The sequence below is a fragment of the Globicephala melas genome, chromosome 2 (assembly GCF_963455315.2).
Source record: "Globicephala melas chromosome 2, mGloMel1.2, whole genome shotgun sequence".
In the NCBI taxonomy this organism is placed as follows: domain Eukaryota; kingdom Metazoa; phylum Chordata; class Mammalia; order Artiodactyla; family Delphinidae; genus Globicephala; species Globicephala melas.
Window position 1 is genome coordinate 104,281,709 of NC_083315.2, and position 25,690 is coordinate 104,307,398.

The 25,690-nt window shown below is 47.5% G+C and overlaps 2 protein-coding genes and 1 pseudogene across 3 annotated transcripts; all 3 read right to left on the minus strand.

The window, feature by feature from the left end:
* Window positions 1-736: 736 nt before the first annotated feature.
* On the minus strand, window positions 737-3,890 carry SDR39U1 (short chain dehydrogenase/reductase family 39U member 1). Of its 2 annotated transcripts, none has more exons than XM_060294683.1 (6): window positions 3,830-3,890; window positions 3,388-3,494; window positions 3,209-3,291; window positions 2,713-2,834; window positions 1,793-1,936; window positions 737-1,518 (listed from the first exon to the last, which is right to left on the minus strand). In XM_060294683.1, the coding sequence occupies exons 1-6, from the start codon at window positions 3,888-3,890 to the stop codon at window positions 1,106-1,108; spliced, it is 930 nt and encodes a 309-aa protein (XP_060150666.1). In that variant the 3' UTR covers window positions 737-1,105. The 2 variants fall into 2 exon arrangements, with proteins under 2 accessions (XP_060150666.1, XP_030710546.1); XM_030854686.3 differs by having other exon boundaries at window positions 738-1,518; window positions 3,802-3,853.
* A 12,656-nt stretch (window positions 3,891-16,546) lies between these two features.
* On the minus strand, window positions 16,547-19,319 carry CMA1 (chymase 1). The gene is given in 6 exon segments (XM_060293595.1): window positions 16,547-16,690; window positions 17,155-17,216; window positions 17,219-17,408; window positions 17,621-17,756; window positions 18,497-18,647; window positions 19,262-19,319. Coding segments are annotated over 6 exon segments (741 nt in total).
* Window positions 19,320-23,607: 4,288 nt separating this feature from the next.
* On the minus strand, window positions 23,608-25,174 carry LOC115852062 (ras-related protein Rap-1b-like; annotated as a pseudogene).
* Window positions 25,175-25,690: the final 516 nt, after the last annotated feature.

A 25,690-nucleotide genomic window follows, 5' to 3' on the forward strand; every position in this document is an offset into this window, starting at 1 on the left:
GGGGCAGGCGGGTTGGAGAGGCTAGTCGGGGTGGTAACAGTGATTCAAGGACAACCCGTAGTCTCCTCAGGAGAAAGGAGATTGGTTAATATGGCCTGAATTGGGGGCTAGGGGAACTGCTTCTGGTTAAACTGTGGCAGAAACCAGGGTCGAGAAAAAGGGGGAGGCTCCTTGATGAATACTTGGGACGCTTTTTCCCTGAAAGGATTGAGTTTGTAACTTTTGATAGGTTCCTTGTACCTTTCACTTTCAATGCTGGTGGGTACGCAGTGGGCTCGAGGTATCTTCTGCCCTTTTGTGCGAGGGATCCTGGTTGACTTAAGTGGTCCCAGTCAGATGAGAGGCAAGTCCTTATCTTTTGACAGTCCTAAGCTTTGCACAGCTTTGTCCTGCTGCAGCCTGATGAACTGGGGCCAGTGTGTGATTGCTTTATCAATTCACTGCTGTTCAGTGACAGACTGAAGGCTGTCCTGGACTTGGACCTTGTCCCTTCCTCTGCTGGCATCCTGATGGCACTGCGTGAAACAAGTATGCAGGGTGACCACAGAGCCCACTGGAAATGGATCACCGTTCTTCTTGCCTCTACCTTTGTCATAACCTCGTGCCTCAAATTTGTTGCCAACTCTTTTGGCAATGGAGGGACCAAGAAGGGAGATGTTGCACATTATAACTTTCAAAACCCCATGTAAAGTAAAGGGTCTCCTAGGATGGCACTCCTTGAAATAAATTTCAGAACCTAGGCCAAAGAGATGAGCTGAAGCTAGTGAGATAATTTACCTTTATTGCCTAAACTGCGGAACATTCTCTACACAGCAAAAAGGAGAAATGGGCCAGGAACAGGACATGCAGGGAAACCAAACTTGGGAATTTATTTAGGAGCAGTTGAAGAGGTTAAGGTCCCAACTCGATGAGACTGCAGCCTTGAAACAGCGGACAGTCTCTCAGTTAAATAAGGTGAGGCAACAGGACAATGAGAAAGAAAGAGGACTCCCTAAGAACCAGATGGTTCAGGTTTTAAGCAGAGGAGAACCTGAGCTCATAGTTTCTCATTAGGAAAGCCCCCGCTGAGGGACAGGCCTCAGGCCCTTCCTTGAGCCTCCCCCACCTAGGCTATGACTTCCTTCAAGGCGGCCCCCAGCTCTGGGAAGGAATACTGGTAGCCAGCAGCCAGTGTCCGCCTTGGGACTACCTTCTGGCCCTCCAGCAGCATGACGGCACGTTCTCGCCCAAAGACAGCTTGTACCACCGTGCTGGGGAGAGGGATGAGGGCTGGGCGGCCCAGGGCTGCGCCCAAGGCCCGGGCAAACTCAGCGTTGGTAGTGGAGGAGGCTGGAGCCACTCCGTTCAGGACCCCTTGCACATGGCTTGCTTCAAGGGCGTGGGCTAGGATTCCTGCCAAGTCTCTGATGTGAATCCAGGGGAAGAACTGGTGGCCTGAGCCGATGGGGCCCCCCAGGCCCAGGCGGAAGGGCAGCAGCATGTGACCAATGGCACCGCCTCCACGGCCCAGCACAACCCCTAGAGCGGGCAAGAAGGACGGTACAGGAAGGCCCCTTAGCCTCCAGGCAGTCCCACTGTTCCTCCCTGCTTCCCCTTCCTCACCTTTTCCCCATGCTGACTGCTCTGTGGCAGGCAAGGGGTGTGGCTCTCTTTGGGATGTCCCGCCCTCCCACCTGTAGGTTAGCTAGAAGTGGAGGCATCCTCTGTAAGCCCAGCTCCCCTTATCCCCCCACCCTCCCAGCCCAGAGAAGGCATTCCAACCCTGTCTGATACCCAGGGCCCTGGTTCTCACCGGAGCGCACCACCACTTGGCGTGTAGAATCTCCAGGAAGCCTCGCTGCAGCTTCCCATTTGGTTACAAGGTTGGAGAAAAAGTCAAAATCCCCTCCTGGGCTGTCCTCATCGTACTCGGCAGTCAGGCTGGGCTGGTAGTAAGCTGCCGGTGGAACAGCACTTGTTTGCTCTGCGTGTCCTTGGTCCTGTCTGGCCCTTTGCAGTCAAGGCTCCCCTTGGCCTCACCCTCCTTGGCCCTTGGGATCTCCCCACGGGAACTCAGAGCCATGGATATTTTCCCCTTGATCTTCTCCATGAGCTGACCTGTTCCGGCCCTGGAGTCATTCTTATTTTTCGTTATGGGGCTAAGCTGAGGTGCTAGAGTGAGAAGCTAAGAATAAAGACTTGGGTGCCAGACTGCCTGAGTTTTAATCTCAGCTCCACCATTTATTAACTCTGACTAAAGGCAAGTTACATAACGTCTCTGTGCAGAATTTTTGCATCTTTAAAATGGGAATAATAGTACCTACTGCATAGGTTTCTTGTAAGGATTAAATGTAATATGTGCAAATCACTTAGAATAGTGGCGTGTGTGTGTGTGTGTGTGTGTGTGTGTGTGTGTGTGTATTTGTTATTTGGTCCCAAAGGTAAAATACAAGAATCAAGAATTCTGTTCCTAAAGAACTGTGCTATAAGAAATAAGGGACCTGGAAGTAGGTGGGACTTTCCCTGGCACTGGGAGCAGTGCCACTGCCTTCACTTTCTCTGAGGTCCCCATTTCTCAGTGAAAGTACACAAAAGTCAGGAGAAATATGCATGGAATGAGGGCCTAGGTAGATCCCGTGCTTGGAAAAGACCAGCACTCTGGGGCCTGAGCTGCTCCTCACTGTGCTCCCTCCTTTCCCTGGCTAGTCTAAGGGTTGGTGGTGTGGGACATACCTACACCTGTGACTAAGACCCAGACCTGGGGGGATTGTGGGGCTTTGGCAATGGCTCTAGCCAGCATTTGGGTGGTCTCCAGGCGGCTGCTGAGAACCTCTTTTTGGAAGGCTTCATTCCACCTGCAGGAGAAACGGGGGAAATAAAATGCCACTAAATACATGTACATACCCTTCCTTTCCTCTCTTTCCCTGGGGCCCATCCATATCCGTTTCTAATAAAACCCTGCATTGCAGCTTAGAGGAATGGTCCATCTCTTCTGTAGAAGGAAAAGGCACATCTACTTTGGGCATCCTGAGTGGGGAGCAAGGTCCACCAGCTGAGCGGGAAGAAGGGCAAGTGGCTGTGGAGGAGTGGGGGTGGGGGAACGAGCAGTCCGGTATACGGGCTGAGTTCTCAATCTGGCAGTCCCATTCTCCACAGCTCACAGTAATCCTCAGAGTCGGCCCTCTCCTCCCTCTGCTCTGAAGGATGTCAGCTTCAGGGCCCGGCTGACCTGCGGAGAGGGTTGAGGATGTTCTCTCCCGCCAGATTGACGGCGGCATCGCAGCGGGGCAGCCCCGACGTAGCGAGCTCATCCTGTTGGAGAAAGCACATAGTGCCCGCGAGCCCTCGCCCTGCGCCACCAAACTAGGCCCCACCCCCACCCCCCATGCTTCCAGAATTTGGACATACCCACGTGATCCGACCGGCCCCTGGCTTTCGGGAGACCAGCGTCACTTCGTGGCCCCTGGCCTTCAGCAGCTGGGTTAGGGCTGTCCCAATGAAGCCCGTTCCGCCACCTGATCAGAAAATGAGAGGTGTTTATCCTCCCGGGGGCGCCTTTCGTCCCCACGTGGCCCCCTCTTCCGGTGCCCTCCCATCTGACGCCAGACTTCTCCCCTCCTCGCCCCCTCCCCGCGTTGCAGAGGTGACACAGGTCACAGAGTTTAGGGAGATTCGGCTTCTAGGGCTCTGAGGCCAAGGCCAGGTTGCCTGTGCACGAGACGGTGCCCTCTCTCAGAAACGGCCTCCTAGCCCTCAATTTCTGGCTATGTTTTCTTCGTATAAACCGGCCTCCTCCCACTCCCCCTTCCTGCCCTCCCTCACCCACAAGAACCCTCATAGCGACCAGGACCTAACGCGCCTGCGCAAGATTTAGAGTCCACCTCTAGGACGACTGCAGCCTTTCTGCGCATGCGTCTTTCGGGAAGCGCCCTCCACTTGTGGGGCGGGCAGGACTGGGCGTGGTCCTGCCTGGCGACCCGGAAGAATTCGTAGCGAAGGCTGTATATTTCACTGCAAGGAGAGGCGGGGATCTTGGCAAGGAGGCCGGGGGGTGGGGAAATAGACTGAGGGGGCGGGGGAAGAAGGGGAGGAGGCGGAAGAGGGAAGGTTTTAGTGTAGAAAAAACCTTTGACCTAAAGCCCGAAGGTGCTCAGTCCTCCGAATTATGGCTGTCACTTCAGTTTGGTGGATACGTAGTACAAGAGAATCCGTCCAGAGGTACAATGGATTTCTCTCTACCCGGCCTATTATTTCACCTTTTCTTCTCCCTGTTCCGGCTCCTTCCTGTCGGCATTTAAACGTTCTCAAGTTCCCCTCGACTTAAAATAACCCTTCTCCAGCCCTCTTCCTCCGCTAATGTCCTATCTTTCTCTTCACCTTCATAGCCAAACTTCTTAAAAGAGTGGTGTCCATTTTCTACTTCTACCTCACATCCATCTGTCTTTGCCTTTATCATTCATTGTCCCTCTCGCCAATATCACTAATTTCCCACGTGTCACCAAAACTAACGCCTAGTTTTCAGTCGTTTTTCTTGACCTCTGTATCACTGGACACTTGCTGACTCCTCCCTTCCTTTGGAAATGCTCTTTTCTCGGCCTCAAGGAAAGCCACACTCTCTTCTGGGTCTTTCGCCCAACTTTATTCAGTCTGTGTTGCTTGCTCCACCTCCTCTAAGGTCTTACAATGTTGATATTCCTCAAAGCTGGGTCCTACGGATCTTCCTTTCTTCCCATTGTGCACTTTCTCCGAAGAATCTACCTCGGTGAATTCGGTTACCAGTTTTTTCAAAGAAGACTTCCCGAATCGCCTATGAACTATAGGAGAGCCTCAGAGCTCCTGAATCCTATAAAAACTTCCCACTGGATATATCTTCTTGGATATCTAAAACACTTTTGATTTTACTTACTAAATATCTCCCAGATCCATGTATTTCTATCTCTGCCACCATGACTGTTCTTCAAGTTATTATCCTCTTTGGTCTATTTTCTGCAGTAGTCTCTTTAATAGATTTCTGCTTCAGCATGTTTTTCTCTCTCCAAACTGTTCCACACACTGCAAGTGGAATGGTCTTTTAAAAATATGTGGGGAAAATTCCCTGGTGGTCCAGTGGTTAAGACTCTGTGCTCCCAGTGCAGGGGGCCTGGGTTTGATCCCTGGTTAGGGAACTAGATCCCACATGCATGCTGCAACTAAGAGTTAGCATGCCGCAAATAAAGAATCTGCATGCTGCTACTAAAGATCCCGCATGCCTCAACGAAGATACTGCACACAGCAACGAAGATCCCACATGCCGCAACTAAGACCCAGCGCAGCCAAATAAATAAATATTAAAAAAATATATATATATAAAGAAATATGTGGAAGGAACACTTTGTGGCATATGTATCCTGAAACACTCCCGTTACAAATGGATATGCTGGATAGAATTGAACACATCTTCACTTAAATGCATTGTCGAGTTAGCTAGAAAATAAAAGAACTCTCCAGAGACCAAAAACAAAGTGTGCTTTGGGACTGAGGCTATCTTGTGCTTTGTCAGTCAGTCTTTGTAACCCAGAGGCCTGGTTGACAGGAGACAATACCTGGGACAGTGCGGGGGTGGGGAGTTGTGGGGAGAGGGGGAGGAGAGTCTGCTAAATCAGATGCCTTTAGACCACAGATTCAGGAGGGTGGAGGTCCATCAGTATCCTCATGGAAGTGAGGTGGGAATCCCTTCCAGAGCTTTGTGCCCCTTGTAAGAGGGGACATCCATAGGGACAGCGCTCTGATCCCAGCAACCACTCCTCCTCCCCTGGGAGGCTGATGGAGAGCAGGTTTGTAATGCCTTAGAGTCTTTTTGCTCTGGGGTTTTGGAGATGGGTGGGTCAGCTTCTCCCTCCTCCTCAGCCTCTCCTTTGACAACTAATCTAGTTAAGTTAAACCGTTCGCAGATCTCAAAGTCCATCTTACACTTTGGGGTTTTTTTTTTGGTTTTTTTTTTTTTGCGGTACGCGGGCCTCTCGCTGTCGTGGCCTCTCCGGTTGCGGAGCACAGGCTCCGGACATGCAGGCTTAGCGGCCATGGCTCACGGGCCCAGCCGCTCCGCGGCATGTGGGACCTTCCCGGACCGGGGCACGAACCCGTGTCCCCTGCATCGGCAGGCGGACTTCTCAACCACTGCGCCAGCAGGGAAGCCCCCATCTGACACTTAGGCAGTTAAAACGTTCAAATCCGAGCCAGGCAACAAGACCTGAGAAATTTCTGTCTGCACATCTGGGTGTAGGGCCAAGTGCAGCTGGTGCCCTTCAGGAAGACAAGGGTTCCTCCTGAGTCTATAGCAATCGCAAGGACTTCTTTCATTGAAATGGGACAGTTTCCTCCACAGCTGCTTCCTGAAACAGCAAAAGGAGTTGAGCACAGTCCCTCTGGGTGGTCAGGCCATCACTGTGGGGCGGGACAGGAAGCCAGGACTCAGGGAGGGATCTTCCTCTCAGCGTGGGCTGGGGCAGGGCAGGATGAGGGGTTTGCTGGCAACTCTGCACCTTCCCCTATGCCAGCTCTGTGTGAATGCCCCCTGCTTCATTTTGCTTGGGCAGATTTTTACAACTTCTTTCAGGCTCTGGCATGTAATTTGATAAATGCTATTCACATCATCATTTCACATAGTTTCTAATTAAAGTATGATAGGACCAACCAACCAATCAACCAATCAACCAAGATCCTAACATGGAGATCCAACAGATAAAGGAGCCTAGAACCCCTCTGGTCCCCCTTTTTAACATAGTCTCCTTAGACCCCAGAGTTTGTGGACATAGAAGTGAACTTGGGACTTGAACCCACGTGCTGGGACTCGAACCTGGCCAAAACCTAGATTGGGACTTGAACCCATAGACTTTTTAAAAAAATTAATTAATTTTTATTTATTTTATCTTTGGCTGCGTTGGGTCTTCATTGCTGTGCGCAGGCTTTCTCTAGCTGCCATGAGCGGGGGCTACTTTTCATTGCGGTGCACAGGCTTCTCACTGTGGTGGCTTCTCTTGTTGTGGAGCACGGGCTCTAGGCGCCCAGGCTTCAGTAGTTGTGGTGTGCGGGCTCAGTAGTTGTGGCGCATGGAGCTTAGTTGCTCCGCGGCATGTGGGATCTTCCCGGACCAGGGCTCGGACCCGTGTCCCCTGCATTGGCAGGCGGATTCTTAACCACTGTCCCACCAGGGAAGTCCCGGTTGCATTGTAGTTTAAATTTGTATTTTCCTGATTACTAATAAGGTTGGGTACCTTTCATATGTTTATTGGCCATTTGGATGAATATCTTATTTTGTGAATTTCCTGTTCAAGTCTCTTGTCAGTGTTTCTTTAGGGTTGTCTTATTTTTTTTCTTATTGATCGACAGGCATTATGTATAAATTCTGCATGTGAGCCCTTTGTTGGCATATGTGCTGTAAGGATCTTCCTCCACGGGGTGGTTTGCCTTTTCACTCTCTTAAAGATGTCTTTTGATGAGAAGTCCTTCTTGTAATCCAATTTATCAAATCATTTTTCCTTTAAGACAGTAATTCTCAACTGGGGGTGAATTTCAGATAAAATACAGGACCTCTAGTTAAATCTGAATATCAGATAAACAATGAAAAAATTTAATTATTTCCCAGGAAATTTTTGGGACACACACTATTTTTGTTGTTGTTGTTGAATCTGAGATTCAATTCTAACTGTGTGTCTGTCCCCCCTCACCAAACATGGCAACATTTCCCCCAGGGAACATTTGGCAATGTTCTGGAGACATTTTTCGTCGTCATAACTGGGGCACTGGTGGTGGTGCTACTGGCATCAGTGGGTAGAAGCCAGGGATGCTTTTAAACATCCTACAATGCACGGGACATTCCTCCACAACAAAAATTTATCCTGTTCAAAATATCAATAGTGCAAGGTTGAGAAACTTGTTTTAAGGTTAGTGATTTTTTTTTTTTTTTCAGTACACGGGCCTCTCAGTGTTGTGGCCTCTCCCGTTGCGGAGCACAGGCTCCGGACGCGCAGGCTCAGTGGCCATGGCTCATGGGCCCAGCCACTCTGCGGCATGTGGGATCTTCCCGGACTGGGGCACGAACCCGTGTCCGCTGCATTGGCAGGCGGAGTCTCAACCACTGCGCCACCAGGGAAGCCCAAGTTTAGTGATTTTTGTGTGCCTTGAAGAAATCTTTCTAAACCCCAAGGTGATAAAGATACTCCTGTCATATTGTCTAGAAGTTTTATTATTTTACTTTTAATGTGTGGGACACCTGGAACTGATGTTTGTGTGTGTGTGAGATAGGGGTCAAATTTCATTTCTCCCCATGGATATTCACTTGACCCAGCAATATGCACTGAAATGAGTGTCCTTTCCCACTGCCCTGTATTTCCTCCTTTGTCATAAACCACGTGTCCATAGATGAATGTGTCTTTTTCTGGACTCCTTCTGTTTAATTGCTCTAATTGATTGTCTTTGCATCAACATCACATTGTACTAATTATAGTAGATTTAATAAATCTTGATTTCGGGGGGTATCTTAGTTTGGGTTTTCCCAGAAACAGACCCTGATAACAAAGACTTGAGTGCGAGTAATTTATTTGTGATGTGATTCCTGGAAGGGGTGTGGCTTTAGGACTGTCAACCAAAGACGTGAGAGACAGAACAGGCCAAAGGACTCAATGGAAGGTTCTCTTAGGGATTGGGTGCAGACAGGAAAAAGGCCCTATTCTCCACTCACCTCTTCAGATCCACCCTCCTCCCTGCTCTGTTACCTACCTTTTGCTTCATTTTTTTTTTTAGATTCCACATATAAGCTGTATCATATGATATTTGTCTTTCTCCGTCTGACTTCACTTAGTATGATAATCTCTAGATCCATCCATGTTGCTGCAAATGGCATTATTTCATTCTTTTTAATGGCTGAGTAATATTCCATTGTATATAAGTACCACATCTTCTTTATCCATTCCTCTGTCGATGGACATTGCTTCCATGTCTTGGCTACTGTAAACAGCACTGCAATGAACATTGGGGTGCATGTATCCTTTTGTACCATGTTTGCAAAGAGCAGATTTTAGTTCAAGAACTTTCTTATCTGAATGGTTAGAAAGTGGAGTAGCCACCTTGCTTGGTGATCACCAGATGAGGATGAGGTAGGAGGATTTAAGCATTTGGTTAGAGTGGCGGGTGGGAAAGTTAAGTTCCTTTGAGTGAATTTTCTAGTTCCTAAGAAGATCAGTGGCAGAGAGAATAGAACCTTGGTTAAGGGTCAGAAACTTTGTATGACTGTAGAAGTCCTTTTACCTTTCTGGGTTCTAATTACACAATTAGGAATTTGGATTAGGTGATAGCAATGATAGCTAACTTATATTGAGCTCTTCTGTGTTTTAAGCAGAATATTGGTTCATTTAATGCTAACAACAACTGTATGATTTGGGAACTATAATTACCTGTATTTCAGACATGAAGAAACCGAGGCGTAAAGACATTATTTTGCCTGTGGTCGGTACATAGCTACTAAGTGGTGGAGCTGGGATTTGAACCTAGGCAGTCAGTTCCAGAGCTGGCATGCTTAACCACGAAACCATACAGCTTTTCAGCGATAAGTCTTAGTGTTCCAGCTCTAATCATACTCTGATTTTGGGGTTAAACGAAATCATATTTGTGAACTTTGCATTATTCTATACAAATGATACTTCACATCTTGTAATTTTTCAAAATGAGATTATTACATGAATCAGGCAAAGCCTCATAGACTGTGAGCTCTGATAGGGCAGGCACTGAACCTGTCTTATTTGCTCTTGTCTCCCTGTGCCTGGGACACTGTAGGTGCACAGCACAATTTGTTTATGGATTGAGGGCAGGACCATGGCAGAGAGGCACATTTTTGCTCAAAAGGTGGCCAGCTGGGGGTGTCCTAGCCCCAAGTCCAGGGCAGGCTGAAGGAAGCCAAGGCTGCCTAGTGACTGGACTTCCAGTGGGCTCTGAGTCCAGCGGGAGGCTGGGCTGGATGTGAAGGGTTGGGCTGCTTTTGAGAAGAGGCCCTGTCTAAATCAGGGGTCTGATCCCCTCTCAGCCAGGCTAGGGGACATTGCCCTACTAGTGCCCTACTGCCTCTCTCCTCTGTGCCTCCCCACAAGTGCTGGGCATTGTTGAGATCACACAGACTTGGGCTTGCGGGATGAGTGTCAGTGCTTCCCTTGGGACCTGGGCTGGACTCTGATGCACCTGGGGACCTTGAGGACTGCCTGCCCAGCCCTGCCTGACACTGAGCCTGCTTTTCCTTGGCTTAGGGCTGACATTTTTTTTTTTTTGTCACAGATAGAGAAACTTTATTCAATATTTTATAACAATCACCATGACAACTATCAGTAATAATAACAGTAACAACCACAGTAATGATGACTAACAACATTGATGATGCTCGATATGATGATAAATCATCATAATAATATAATTTGATATTATAATATCAATACTTACAGGCAGATAGGCCAATCACACATTCCGCTGTGAGTGAATGACCAAGTGCCCTTATTGAGACTCATGGGTTGGTTTGGCGTCCGAATCATATTTTTTACCTTGAATTGGGTTCTGTGAAGACAAAGGCCAAGCAGCAGAAGGAAAAAAGCGGGAGGAAAGGAAAAGCACTGTAAGTTGAGTGTTGAGCAAGGCGGGGACTTTTGGGACGACATAGGAGGTGAAGCCTGGCAGGGAGAGGAGACCAGGTCAAACAAAACCTGCCTGCTTGCACCCCCCCATCCTCTGCCCTGAGCTTGGACATCTGGCTCTCCAAGCCAGGTGGTGCTGGCCTCCCTGGAAGAAGGTGGGACAACCCCCCGCCCCGCCCAGGTTGACTTCTGTGGAGGCATAAAGTAGCCTTCCAGCCGCTCTTGGTTTGCAGCTCTGTGCAAAGGCCATTGGCTGCTGACGGCACCGCTTACAGCAATCATTACCCGCGTCTCTGCTGGTGATGCACAGACATGTCTTCCCACCAGATCTAAAATGAGAACCAGGTAACCTTGCAGTTCCTGGAATGCCTGTCTTCTATCACCATCCACCCAACATACAAGCTCTTTGGTTGTCTCCCACGCTGTCTTGCCTGCTGCTCAGTGGTGCCATCTGCCGGACATGTACCCCTTCCTAGCCCTCTTCATTTGGAATGCTCTGTTCCCCAGTAAATAGCTACTCGACACCTGCCTTTTGCGTGCTTTATTATTATCAAATGTGCACGCAGATAGTTAAATCGTTAAGTGATTCTGCAAGAACGTTTATGAAAATACTAGCCCCATTCCCCACTTTTGATTTTTCCCCACACCAAAGGCTGTCATGCTGGGATCTCTCTTCACTTCTTGGTTTATTCTCTTGTGTTGGTGGAGCACATCCTCCAGTGCTGAGAAAGGGGGCTGGGAAGTAAACTATTTGAAAATGTTTTAATTTTATGCTGACGCAAACTTCTGTCATTCAGGTGTTGAATTTCCTAGACTGGTGCTCCAATATTCTTTTTATTTCTCTAGTTTTTGTCAGTCTTTTTTTTGCTCTAATATCTGGGAGATTTCCTTAGGTTTATCCACCAATTCTCTATATCAGGCTGGATGGCGAGGGCGCCACGGTAACCAGGGGAATGATGGGAGGCAGAGAGGGAGGGAGACAGCTCCCATTGCCTTAGGTGAAGGCTCAGCTCTGGGTGGAGGTACACTGTTTAGCCTCCTCACTTCTTTTTTAAAAATTTAATTAATTAATTAATGTTTTGGCTGCGCCTCGTGGCACGCGGGATCTTAGTTCCCTGGCCAGGGATTGAACCCACGCCCCCTGCAGTGGAAGTGTGGAGGCTGAACCACTGGACCGTCAGGGAAATCCCTAGCTTCTTCACTTCTGTCCCTGCCTTTTTGGTAGAACCCAGGGAAGCTGTCTGCTTTGGACTGTAATTGTGTAGTGTTTGTGCTGGGCAGGTCCTAGGCTCTTCTTTTCCATGGCATGGGGAAATCCTCTTATATTTGGGCTAATTCTCCTGCAGATGTTGTAAAGTTTTCCTTCCTCTTATCAAACCCCAGCATCTGACAGCTGGAGCCATGACTTTCTCTGCATCTCCGAATCAAATCTGCACTGGTGGTTGATCTTGTCTTTTCTGGGTGAGCTGGTTGAAGAGATCAGTGTGGCATCAACAGCTTTTTTCACACTCTGTGTCCAAGAAGAGCTTCTTATTTTCTGGGCTCATGGCCCGGGGCAGACCCAGACACTGCCTTCAGGGCATCATTAAAGTTCTCCCATAGGTGGTCCCTCCCAGCACAGCCTCTGGACAATCCTGAGGAAGTCTGCCCTCCCCCATCTTCTTTCCTGGACAGCATGGCACTGTGTCATGTCGTTTCCCTGCTCCCTGGGGACTCTGCTGTGTATGGGAGTAACAGGGATAAGATCATTCGCTGAGCATCTAAGCAGTTTCAGAAAGCACTTTTGTTTCTCTGCATTTTTCATGTTTATGGTCATTTGTAAAAATATAGAAATAATTTTATAGAGAATGGATAAGCCATTTATTTAATTATAATTCTGACACAATTATCTCCATTTTTGAAGAATTCTGTCCAGTTTTCTCCCCAAACGTACAGTATTCCACACTGTCGCAGTCAGAGTGAATACACATTTTTGATTCTGCTTTCTCCAATGCACATTGTATTGCATTTCTAACTAGATTTGGAGTTAGGACTCCCAAGCCGTGAGGCAGGAGCAAGCGGGAGATGTTGGCAGTCCCTCAGTGTAGGCAGCCTAGGTGTGGGAGGCTATGGAGACAGGAGAGTCACTTCAGAAGGAGGAGCCAGGCAGGAAGGCCTGTCCTCCTGTCTCCTGTAAATTAGAGTGAAGTCTGTTTGATGATCCCAGAACTGTGGCCCGGCATTCGCCGTAGGCTCTTGTCAGGTATCCTGGGACTGGAGGGCTTCTGTGCTGGTTTCCCAGTCCTGGTTCCAGCAGTAGGTGGTGATAAGCATCAAGTATGTGGCAAAGAATGTTAAGAAAAGGCTTGGCTTAATTTCAAAAATTCTGCCTAGAATTCTCTAGAAATTTGGGGTCACTCTGGTGTTAGTGACAGGCTAGATTTCAGGTGCACTCAGAGTTGGCTCTAGGGCCAGGTTTGGCTGAAGCCTAAGCATCCCTTTCCTGGGTTGGAGATATCCTACCCTGTACTGGCCTCTCATTCATTGGCCTGATACCTTTCATTTACTGTGGATGACTTAATTAGACCTGAGATTCCAGAGACCTGTAGGCCCATGATGCTTCCCACTTTGTCCTAAGGCCTTGGGCTCAGGAGACCTCTCTGTTTTTTTTGTCACAAACATGATTTTGGTGTAGATGAGAGGGTATAAGGGATAGAGACTGCCAGAAGCCATGGGACTGAGGATCACCTTTAGGGACACTTCTGATGAATTGATTTTGGCTTATCTGTGACCTGGCCTGGTTTGGGTAGGTGTGGGGATGGTGGAAGAGATGGAAGGAAAGGAGAAGGTGGACGAAAAGTTAGAAAAGGAGTAGGAGAATGAGAGAGGGCACTCACTTCCATAAAGCATGGCTCTTTTAGTTACTGCAGCTTTCACTGGAGCTACGTGGAGTGAGTGAAGTTAAAAGCCATGTTGCTGTGAGTCCGAATTTTTAGGAAGAAAATGCTTTCACCAGGGGAGGTGGTAAAGGCTCCATGAACTGGAAGTTGTGACTCTCACCTGGCCATTTTGGGCTCCTCATATCAGTGGACCAGCAGGCAAAGAAAGGAGGTACGATACTGGCTGGAGTAATTGACCACGCTGCCTGTGAGAAGCTAGGGTTGCTGCTGTACAAAGGGTGAAGAGAAGAGTATGACTTGAACCCAGGGGATTCGCTGGGGACACCCCTTGTACTTTAGTGCTCAGTGATCATTACAAATGGGCAACAGCAACTAGTCAAACCTGTCAAACATAAGGCAGCTAAAGACTCAGCCCCCTCAGGATTAGAAGTCTGGGTAACCCCAGCAGACATATAACCCAGGCCAACTCAAGTGTTGGCCAAAGGGGAGGGAAATCTAGAATGGGTGGTAGAGGGGTGAGATGAGAAATATCAATTAAGACCCGGGAGCAGCTGCAGCACAGGACCCTGTATCTTGATTTGCCAACCCTCTTTAAGTCTTTTTAGGAGACTGTGATTGGCTATTAAACTGAAGGTTTGAACTTGTACCTTCCCTCTCAGGAAAGAAGGATGGGCATCTTGGTCTCAGGCAAGGTCCAGATACTGTAAGAAGGTGCAAGTGGATTTGGGTGGCATAGGGAAGGCTTCGTCAGGACCATTTTATCCACTACCTCTGATCAGCTCAATCAGCTATACTTCCCAGCTCACACCATTCCCATGGGTATAAATCCCTAGCCACCACTACCTTTGCTAAAGGCAAAAGAACGTCCATGCGAGGCACTAATTGGCAAGGAGAGACCACCATGCCTGTGCACTGACCCAAGGGATCCCATGAAGGCTTAGCTTCTTTAGCCACATCCTGGATATGGGCTGAGTGATGCGATCTGGAAGTGCAAGGATATTTACCCCCAACAGAGCAAACCTTGACCAGCGGAAGAATGAATGGGTGTATGTGCTTATGCATAGGTAGGTCCGTGTATGGTACTGAGTCAGCAGTAGTTAGAATACCAGGGGTTTGGAGCCAGCATATAAAGGAAATAAAGATAGTTATTAATCCTAGCCTCTAGAGTAACCACTGTAATGATTTTGATGTTAATTTCTTCTAGTTTTCTTTCTATGCACACATATAATATATAATTACAAAAATTGAGATTCTACTACAGGGAGATATTTATGTTGCTTTTAAAAAGCATTCTGTTATATTGCATTTTCCTACATGATTCAATGTTTTGAAATAAATTTTTAATAACTTCAAAATATTCAATCATATGAATTTATTATTTAAACTTTGTTCCATGGCTGGGAATCTAGTTTTTCTACTACTGAAAATGCTGAGATTAAAATTTTTATTCATAAACTTTTGTGTATATCTCTGATTCTTTATTAAAGATGAATTTCTGGAAAGAGTTCACTTAATTGAAGGGAATCACCATGCCCTCAGAAGCGAGGAGTGGTATCAGCCACAGGCTCCGGTTGTGTCTGTCCCTGTCCCGCCCTTTTTCTCTCCTCCGGCCAGTCCCTCAACTGGCAAGAGTTGGAGGCCAAGCAGGCTCTAGGCCTTCACCTTCCTGCTGGTTACGGAGCAGCCGTTTGTGGCTGTCGTTCGTGCAGAACTTGTGATGCTGTCCCTCCTCTTATCTGTTCCATGTATTTGTTTTGCAGAAGTGAGTGACAGATGGTCTTCTCTGCGTCTCAGATCAAAGCTCCACAGTTGGGGGCTTCCCTGGTGGCGCAGTGGTTGAGAGTCCGCCTGCCGATGCAGGGAACACGGGTTCGTGCCCCGGTCCGGGAAGATCCCACATGCCGCGGAGCGGCTGGGCCCGTGAGCCATGGCCGCTGAGCCTGCGCGTCCAGAGCCTCTGCTCCGCAACGTGAGAGGCCTGCGTATCGCAAAAAAAAAAAAGCTCCACAGATGGTACATCTTTTCTTATCGAGGTGGACTGTGAGGAGGGCCCAGCGCGCTGCCAAATGCATCTAACCTGGGGGTTCTCAACGGAGGGTGATTCCTGCCCGGCTCCCTCACCCCTCCCCAGCCACACCCCCAGGGGACATATAGCAAAGCCTGGAGATGGTTTTGATTCATAAGTTGGTTGAGACGAGACTCTTGCTACTGACGTCTAGTGGGGAGAGGTCGGGGTGCTCTAAACATCTACAATTCAAAATGTTCTTAGTGATTCTGAATATCCCTAAAGATAAATCAGAGTTGGTGTTGAGTTGATGATGAAGGCAAGGAAGGATCTGGTGTAGTTTCTTCTTTATGTTGGAAATATGGGTCCTGCCTCTTCAGGGAATCCCTTTCTTTTCTTTCTTTCCCTATTTTTCTTTTTTTTTTTTTAAATTAATTTATTTATTTACTTTTGGCTGTGTCGGGTCTTCGTTTCTGTGTGAGGGCTTTCTCTAGTTGCGGTGAGCGGGGGCCACTCTTCATCGCAGTGCACGGGCCTCTCACTGTCGTGGCCTCTCTTGTTGCGGAGCACAGGCTCCAGACGCACAGGCTCAGTAGTTGTGGCTCACAGGCCCAGTTGCTCCGTGGCATGTGGGATCTTCCCAGACCAGGGCTCGAACCCGTGTCCCCTGCATTGGCAGGCAGATTCTCAACCACTGCGCCACCAGGGAAGCCCTTTCCCTATTTTTCTTCGCCGTTTCCTCTCTGTGTCTGTCTCTCTCACACACACATCACACACCCACCCCTTTCAAGGCTTACGGAATGCCTGACGCTGGCAGGAGACAGCAGCAGAGAGAGGAGACACACACTCAGTTCTGGAAGTGGGGGTTTATTGGGAATTACTGGGAATTCTGTGATCTGGAGGAGCCTTCCTGAGGCTTAGGGGTGTGGTGGGACTTGAGCAGGAACCAGAGGCAGATCCAGAGTGAGTGGCACAGAGAACCTGCTTGGGTCCAGTTCCAGATTTCCCTTCAGGCTGGCCCAGGTTCCAGGTTAATTCTCTTTCAGGACCTTATTGATCCAGGGCCAGTAATGGGAGATCCGGGTGAAGATGGCAGGGGGCTTTGCATCCGACTGTCCATAGGAGACAATGCCCTGGGCCACCCCAGCGCAGAGAAGAGGGCCCCCTGAGTCTCCCTGTGGGACAGAGAGGGAAAGGGAGAGAGAGAGAGGAAAGGTGAGCCAGGGAACCACCCACTCCTCCCCATGGACCAACTCTGAGTTGGTCAGACCTATTGGGTTAGCCAAAAAGTTCGTTCAGATTTTTCCATAATATCTATGGAAAATCCCGAATGAACTTTTTGGCCAACCCAATAGCATCAGCGGCGAGAACCCTGGTTCCTCATGAGGTTCTATGTCTCTGTCTATGCTGCTTCTTGCTTTCCTTCCTGGCACCCCATGACCCTGTGTAGCGGCCTGGGAGGGATAGTCAGAGACTGCCTGGGGCCACGGGAGGATGATCAGCCCAGGGACAGTTCAGCTCCTCAGTCCTGTGATCTCAAACTTTGTCACTGGCTGACACTTTTCTGACTCCATCTCCTTCCAGGAGATGTCCGGACCCTGAACAGTGATTGTGGAGAAGACCCTAGTCTGAGGATCACCTTAAGTGCAGATTTTGTCTTCTGGGGATTGCCCATGCACAGCGGGAGATTGTGGTCAAAGTAGTGAGGTGTCTGCAGGCCTGGGGCTCCATGAGTCTCAGCTTCACCTCTTGCAGAGTGTTGGAGCCTGGCTCCTGAACATTTGTTCTTCCCCAGCCAGCCACCCGGCACATTCTCCCGGGTGGGATGAAGTTGAATTGGGGTGGAAGGGGGAGTGTCCCCACGGCCAGGGTCAGGTTGGCTTTCCCCTTCAGCTGTGAAGGAAACGAGGGCTGTCAGAACTAGAAATGGGCTTGGGGGCAACTGGAGACAATCAGGGAGGGATAGGGCAACTTGCTTCACATTACAGCCACTTCCAAGGGGGGAGTTGAGGGGTAGAGGCAGGTTGGGGAAATGTCAGGGCAATGGGACCTGAAGGAGAAGCCCTGGAGAACAGGAAGTGGAGAAGGGGAAGAAGAATTTCCACCTTCAGTAACATGATGTCATGGCGAACAATAGAGTCATTGTATTTTGGGTGAGGGAACTGTTGTACGACTTCAAGCTTCTGCCATGTGTCTTCTTTCTTTTTTATGTTATGGGCTCCAAGGGTGACCATTATAGACCTTTGTGAGGGAGAAGAAGGACAAGGTAAAACAGTGACAGTGTGATTTTCTCCTGAGATATGCCCATTCTGAGAAAAGGGGACAGAGTCTCTCCCAGGGTCAATGGTTTCTTCCCAGCCTCCTTTATCTGGGCCACTTGTGGTATTGGAGGGGCTCAGGTTTTACTCAGGGAAGAGCTTTCCCAGGGAACAGAGACAATTTCCAAGACCCTTGGGACTTGCTGGGGACTGAGCGGGCCATGGAGGACCCAGGGGACAGGATTGGCATTTCCCAATCAGGGCCAGCCCTTTGGAGCCAGAGGTGTCAGAGGGAAGGGGGAAGTGCTGGTGTCTCCGGTGGACGCTGTTCTCTGTCTCCCATGGAAAGGATGGGTTCAGGTCCCTGGGAACTGAAGGCCAGTGTTCCTGAAAAGGACATAGAGGAAGTGGCCCAGAGAACTGGGTGGGACCCTGAAGAGTGAGTCCATATCTCATGTGCTGGGGTCGGGGAGAGGGAGCTACTTTTGGAAGAGGGGTGCTGGGATGGGGTCTCCTTTCCTTTGAGGAGAGCTGAGCTCACAGTGATTGAGTGTCAGGGGAGCTATTCAATTATGAGACCGATTTCCTTAAGCCCAAGTCTTGCCTCTCCTTAAAGAGACCCAGACCCAGGAGGTCCCCCTCAGGGCCCCCAGGGGGTGTCCCTGGTTGCCCCTCTGGCTGTTTACCTCCCATTCGGAGATAAACAGGACCCTGTTGTCTCACTTTCCTGCACAGTGAGCAGCCGTCAGGGCAAAGTCCCTTCTCATCAGGAAACCACCACAAGCCACCAGCACGTCCTGGGGAGTGACAAGTTCCAGGTGGGCCATGTAGGGGCGGGAGTGTGGCTTGCTCTCTGTGCCCCCGATGATGTCCCCTGGAACAGAGAACCCCAGGGCTTGAACACAGAAAATGCACAAGCTGGGTTAAAGTTGGGAGAGGCTTCTTTCTAATGCATCCTCCTCCTGTGATCTGCCCACCCTCCCTCTCTGGTGCCTCTGGTACCTGCTCTTCTTCCTCCAGGCACAGCAGCCAGCTCGGCCTCAGATGCCATGCCGTCGTGTTTCACCTCGGATTTCCCCCACTCCCATTCTGCACCTGCTCGACTCTCCTCTGTCACCGTGCAGGACAAGCTCTCCAGGTTCCTGTCTCAACCGTCTCCATATCCCATGAGTGCTCACAGATCGGCCAAATTACAAGGCCGGAAGGCGAAGGCAACACAGGACTTTAAGCACAGTGTCACACGTTATATAAAGAGAAGACACCCTCTTCATCCTGCCTGCTCTGGGCTTTCCCCCGATCAAAGTGGGGTTCCTCGTTCCTGGGAACTACCACAGGCTGCAGAGAATGGGTGACCACAACCCCAATGGAAATTCACTCTGGGCTCTTGGGGAGAGATCTGGGGTTCTGTTTAAGAGTCAGCTACTTTCAGACTAAAATCTTATTTAGTCTTGATTCTGCAGCTTCCAGATGGAATGACCCAACACTCACCAGCTTCAGCTCTGGAGCAGAGGAGGAAGAGCAGCGAGGGGAGAGGAGGATGATGCATCTTCTCAGAGAGGCTGTCCAGGACAGGTGCCTCTTCTATTTTCCAGTCTTGGGTTTATAACTCCCAGCAAGTGAAGGCAGGGCAGGGCTGGTACCCACAGGAACTGCATGGTCACCTTTTCTTCTCTCATTCTGAGCTGGTTATCTTTCTAATCAGAAGTTTCCCCAGAGATGCCCTCTGTTTTGCTGGAGACAAGGTTGAGTCCTGAACTCCTGAGTCTTGGCTTCAGGGATGAGCTCTCGAGCCTGGTGCCTCATCTGTGGTGGGAGATGGAAGGATCATGTCTCTCCCAGGTAGGGAAGCTCATGAAAGCCCCATCAGAGACATGGGTGGGGGAAAGGCTTTACACTGCGCATTCAGAAAGCACGTGCGCTTTTATGGCCATGACCCACAGCAGGAAATACATTTTGCAGAACGACCCAATGCGTATACTATATTTATGTGTGAGTACATGAACATAAACTTACACACGTGTGAATGAATCAAGAGTTTCAGGAAACAGTATTTATCCTTATGTGCAATGCTCTCCATTAGTTCCCACTCCATTCCATTCCATTTTATTCCACTCCATAGTAAAACAGAAGCTGCACCCCGCTTAAAGGATGACTACCTGCCATTTGAAAAAATATTGATGTGGATCTCTCTCTTCCTCCAAATCAAAACTTCACTGGAAGAAGAGAATGATACAAGAAGATTAGATGCGGGAAGTGGTCAAACCCTACGACTGGACTTTACATACCTTATCACAAGAGCAAAGGGGATTGGAATTAGCATTTCTTGAGAGAGTATGCATATCATTCATTGTCATAATCTTAGATATATTATTATTTTCATAACAACCCTGTGAAGTAGGTAGTATTATCTCAATTTTATGAATCTGTCTATCAAGGCTTACGGTTCAGAATCAGACTTTCCTCATTTCAAATGAAGGGCCCTTTCTGTTCTACCACCAAAGACAAATAGAGAAATAGAGTCCTGCTAATGGGAATGTAGATATAGAAGGATGGTTTGCTCCTGGGGTGCTGGGGTTTCCTACTCTCACATTAGGAATCAAGCTTGTTTGATTGAAATAGAATATACACAGATGTCAGTATCTGAGGTTTGACTCTTTTTTTCCCCACCACAACCTTGGGAATTACCATTACTGTCACTTTACAAATGTAGAATTGAGAGTCAGACACATTAACGTGATCCATATCACACAACTCGTAGCTCTCATAACTGGGTTTCAAGCACTTCTGTTGTTTTCCCCAGACTTCGAGAAGCAGCGAGTCCAGGGAAGAGTGGGATAACTTGGTGGAGTGTCATTTCTCTTGGAAATTTATAGGGTATTTAGTTCAGAGATGGTGAAGCACAGGGGATGAATACTTTCCCCAAATCATTCTGTCATGCCCTTGGTCTCATCTTGGGCTTGTGGCTGAGGTGATCCATTCCTTAGTATGTACTGGCTGGGTGCTCTGTTGCCCTCAGCTCTGACCATCTCTAGAGTACAACATTTACACATATTCCCAATGTCTGAGGAGCCTCTGCACCAATTCTTTCACTCTCTAGAGTTGCCAGATAAAATAAAGAGTGCCAGTTGAATTTATATTTCAGATGAACAAGAAATCATTTTTCAGTACACGTATGTCCCAGTATTGAATGGGACATACTTATAATAAAATAAACTGTTGTCTCTCTAATATTCAACTTTAATTGTGGGTCCTGTATTCTTATTTGCTGAAGCTGTCAGTATTACTCTGGCATCAGCGGAACAGAGGAGAATCTGGATGTGGAAAAGTTCTGTTCCGTGGCCATGCACCCCATAGACCAAAAAGTGGAGGTGTAAACAAATGAAGGATTCCTGTTTTTCACTCATGCAATTAGAAATTGAGAGGTAGGTAGTCCAGGGCTAGTCAGATAGCTTCATAGCATCATTAAGGTTCAGGTCCACCTATACTCAAGTTTTGTTTCACCTGCACTGGCTGAGGGCAAGGGAATGGAAAAGATAGAGCTTCAGAAATGAAGTCTGCACTATTCGCCCGTATCTTCTTCCTGCTCTGTCCTGGTTGTTTTTGCATACTTTAACAGATTTCCTTTTTCTCTCTCCTCTGTCGTCCTTCTGCTATTTTATATGTGGTATGTTGTTGGTGGTGAACTTTACATTTAGTCTATGGTTTAGGGATATCAGTTTGGGAGTGTGACTAAGTTAGAGGTGGAATGGCTATCACCTAGAGATCCTGAACTTGGAGTTGAAAGTGGTAACTTAAGAGACTGGGTCATTTCAGCTCTAGGGAGAGTTAAGCCTCATTTTCCTTTGTACCAAAGGTAGTGAAAATTATGTTCAATGGGAGAATTTTTGTTTTTAGGAGGATTAGGTGTGAAAAAATAGTGCACATTCATGTTGGGCAGCCAGTGATGGATTGTAGTGGACATTTACCATGTACGTGGTGGATCCTTAGTGTCTTTTGAGCACCTTTCCTCTATTAGAGGAATTCCCAGTTATGATTCTTGCCTTCCTAAGGTAGAATCCACAACCTCCTTCCTCAGATTCTTTTGCATCTAGGGCCCAATCATGTGACCGAGATTCTGCCAATCAGATGAATGGGTATAAAATTTGATTTAGGAGGGGGTAACATGAGGGAGGAGACATCGTGTGGGATTAACTTATTTATTTATTTATGGCTGTGTTGGGTCTTCGTTTCTGTGTGAGGGCTTTCTCTAGTTGTGGCAAGTGGGGGCCACTCATCGCGGTGTGTGGGCCTCTCACTGCCGTGGCCTCCCCTGTTGCGGAGCACAGGCTCCAGACGTGCAGGCTCAGCAATTGTGGCTCACGGGCCCAGCCGCTCCGCGGCATGTGGGATCTTCCCAGACCAGGGCTCAAACCCGCGTCCCCTGCATTGGCAGGCAGACTCTCAACCACTGCGCCACCAGGGAAGCCCTGGGATTAACTTTTGGAGTGAGGATGAGTGGTAGAAAGTCTGACTTGGGGGGAAGAATTGGTTATGGTTCAGTTGTCTGGTGTTTCCTACAATGCCTGGGTCAAGCCAACAGTCCTGTGGTGGAGTTGGGACATTGTTTCTGGCTAGGTAGCCTCCAAATCCAATTCTGCAACATCTTAGGAAGCAGATACTGACTCTATAGGAGGGAGACTATACTAATAATGAACTGTTACAACATGAATGTGTGGTCAGGGGAGGTAATTTCCCCATTGATGGAGATATTCAAGTAGAGGTTGGATGGAGTCTTGTTTAAGATTCACACTTAGTGGAAAAGAAAGAGTGGACTTGATGTAAAAGCAATGGCATTTTAATTATGGCAGTGATTCTTCAGCTACTAAATGCAGAGGGATCATCCCTTCTCTGAATTTCTGAAACATTTATTATCTGTGCTGTTATTCACTTTGACATTTAAGTCATGAGGCTGGCTTTGCAGTTAGACGGGGTGAGCTTGAATCTTGCTTCTGCCACTTAACGATCTATTGATCTTAGGAGAGTTCCTTAGGTTCTCAGCCTTAGTTACTGCATCTGTAAAATACGAAGAATGATATGAAGCAGGTTTTTTGTTTTGTTTTGTTTTGTTTTAGAATTAAATGTGGTGCTAAGTATAAAATGCCACATGGTTGGTCCTTAATAAATGCTGGTTTGTTCTTTTAATGGTGTCATACCTTGTGCTGCCATATAACCGTTTGATGCATATATGATGCATATGTCCTCAATGAGGCTATATATTTATTTGTGTAAAGAATAAATATTATACTTCATTTGAATTCCCCTAAACACCTTACGATTAGTCAGATTTACAGATTTCAGTTATGGTATGTTTTGCACAGCATCTTGTTTCTATTCATTGAACTTCAGGCTGCCAGGTTGTTTCTTAACCTTGTTCTTTGAGTAATGGCTTGTCTTTTTCAATTGAGCACATGTCTTAAAAGTGGTTTTACCCCTAGTTTGCCATATAGGGATTTAACACCTATAAAGTTTCATATATGTTGAAGTGTCTTTTAAGAAATACAACGCATAAAGGAAAATTGGCAGGGACTTGTGCCACCTTGCGTTAGATTGAGACAGCAGTGCAGTGGAGCCGGAACAGCACATGGGCCGCATTTTCCTAAGTGGACTGGAGCTCACTCTGTGCTTTCCCTTACAATAAGCTCTATATGCTTCTGTAGTTGATGTTTCCAAATGAGTATGTTTTCCTAAATTTAAAGTCTAAATTTAACAGCTTACGTTCAACATCTGTAAAGTAATTTGCAAGGATAAAGCTGATTCGTTTTACGATATTCTTTTTTTTACCCCCCTTTGGACTTTCTTTTATTATGCTAAAATAGTGGTACTTTTAGGATTTACATTATTGTACTCTCCAATACAAAGTATGCAGTGTGTTAAAGTATACAGTACACCATTTTCATACATGTACAACAATGGTGGATGAAAAATGTCTCTTAGCAGTAATACTGGATTGTAGCCTCTGGTTTTATCAGCTGCATACTCTAGGACTATTATATAAGTAAAAATCTCCCTTGTGAAACTGGAGAGTGATTAGACTGTGCAAATTGATGTAGTAGCTTTCATCCGCCTCTTAAAGGGTGCCACCACGGAAAGTCCATTTAAGGTGTTGGTAGGTTTAACAAAGTTGGAATGCTGGCACTGTTGAATTGAGCAGCAGTTCTTCAGACCTGGCTCAGAGCTACAATGCATTTAATATATTAAAGCAGCTCACATGAGGACTTTTTGCGGGCCTTCCCAGGCACTGGAGTTTTTCTGCTAATTCGCCGCACTAGGTCATAAAAGATCTCATTAACATTTATTTTTGATTTTGCAGAGGATTCTAAGAATGCACAGTTGTTTCATTGTCTTGCTAAATTTTGACCTTGTTCCTTTCCTACAACTCTTTCATCTTCCAAGTCACACTTATTACCAACCAGAATCATTGGAACATCATCAGTGTCTTTAACTCAAAGAATCTGTTCTCTCGGATCTTGTAAATCATTAAATGTGGACTGTGCTGTGACGGAATAAACTAATGCAAAGCCTTGTCCGTTTTTCAATCCCTCATTGCTATAAATTGTTCCGTTCCTGCAGTATCCAAGATTTCAAGCATACACTGTTGTGCATCTACTTCAACTTGCTTTCTATAAGAATCTTCTATCGTAGGATCATATTCTTCAACAAAAATTCCTTGAACAAATTGTACAGTCAGAGCAGATTTTCCAACTCCTCCCGAGCCAAGAACGACTAGCTTTATACTCACACATGGTGCAAACTTGTAAATTCTAGTACCTCTCGCGCTGTCACCGGGTCCCCGCAGCCAGCGTCGCCTCGTGCTCCCTCCGGCTCGCCGCTACCCGCTGGCGCTGCTCCGGCTGGCTTACACGCCTGACTCTGGGCGAGGTTTGGCGGTGTCGCCTTGACATCAAGCGTTCAGCCTCGGGGCGCGCGGGTGCGCCTGTTTTACTATATTCGTGCTTTAACTCCTAACACAGTAGTTCCTTTTAGAATTCCTGCACTCTGCACATTTGTTTTTTTAAAGTAGACAGAGTATCCAAGAGAATGATGAATAGAGAGGTCCTCTGAGATGATCCCAAGTTTTGGATCGGGAGGAAGATATGTCATGGTTGTGTGTCCTTATTTCTGTCCCAGCCTCTTCAGCAAGAAACCCCCAAATCATGCTTTTTTGGAGTTTCTTTCTGATATTTCTCTTTTCCATTCACCATTCCTGCAATAGGCTCTTATTTGAGGAGGGAAAGTCGGAGGGTGCCCCTTCTCATGAGTTTGAGCAAAGATCTTTTACCTGGACAGTTTCTCCTATAGACTCTGTGATGCTACCACTCAATGGTCGCACTGTCAGTCAGACAGGCCCACTTCATGGGCCATCACCTTCTGCATCTCAAAATTAACACTGTAGCTATGATGATCTGATCTTTTTTGCATGGGCTGTAGGGGAGACTGGTGAGGCAACAACTGTTACTTCCAATCCAGGAATCCACATGATTTTTTAAAATCTATGGTTGTTGCCAGTGGTAGAATCAGCACTTTCAGGTTCAGTGCTGCTCGTCACAGTCTACACCCCTGCTTTACACGGGTCATACTATCAGGGAATAGTTCCTGGATTGGGAGAGACTTGTCTTCTAGGTGGTCCTAGAATGGCCTGTTATTCTCCTTCTACTGGGATTGTTGTACTCTGTTGAGGGCTTATAAGGATGTCTCCTTTGTCTAGTCATTTCTCCACATCCTACATTCTTGGTTGCAAGGATATTCTTTTGTTTCTAGAATGGCAAATGCTGTCCAGCTGCAGATATGATTTTGGTAAGGCAGTTGGGAAAGTGTGAAGGGGCAAGTTATGTGAGACGAATGAGACAGATAGTGTACATTTTCCACAGTCAGAGGGTT

Coding starts and splice junctions, on each gene's coding strand:
- SDR39U1 (XM_060294683.1), bottom strand. CDS start 3,890: ATGCGCAGAAAGGCTGCAGTCGTCCTAGAGGTGGACTCTAAATCTTGC. Junction 2,835..3,208: donor ATCCTCAACCCTCTCCGCAG/GTCAGCCGGGCC, acceptor TTTCTCCTGCAG/GTGGAATGAAGCCTTCCAAA. Junction 1,937..2,712: donor GGTCTTAGTCACAGGTGTAG/GTATGTCCCACA, acceptor TTCCACCGGCAG/CTTACTACCAGCCCAGCCTG.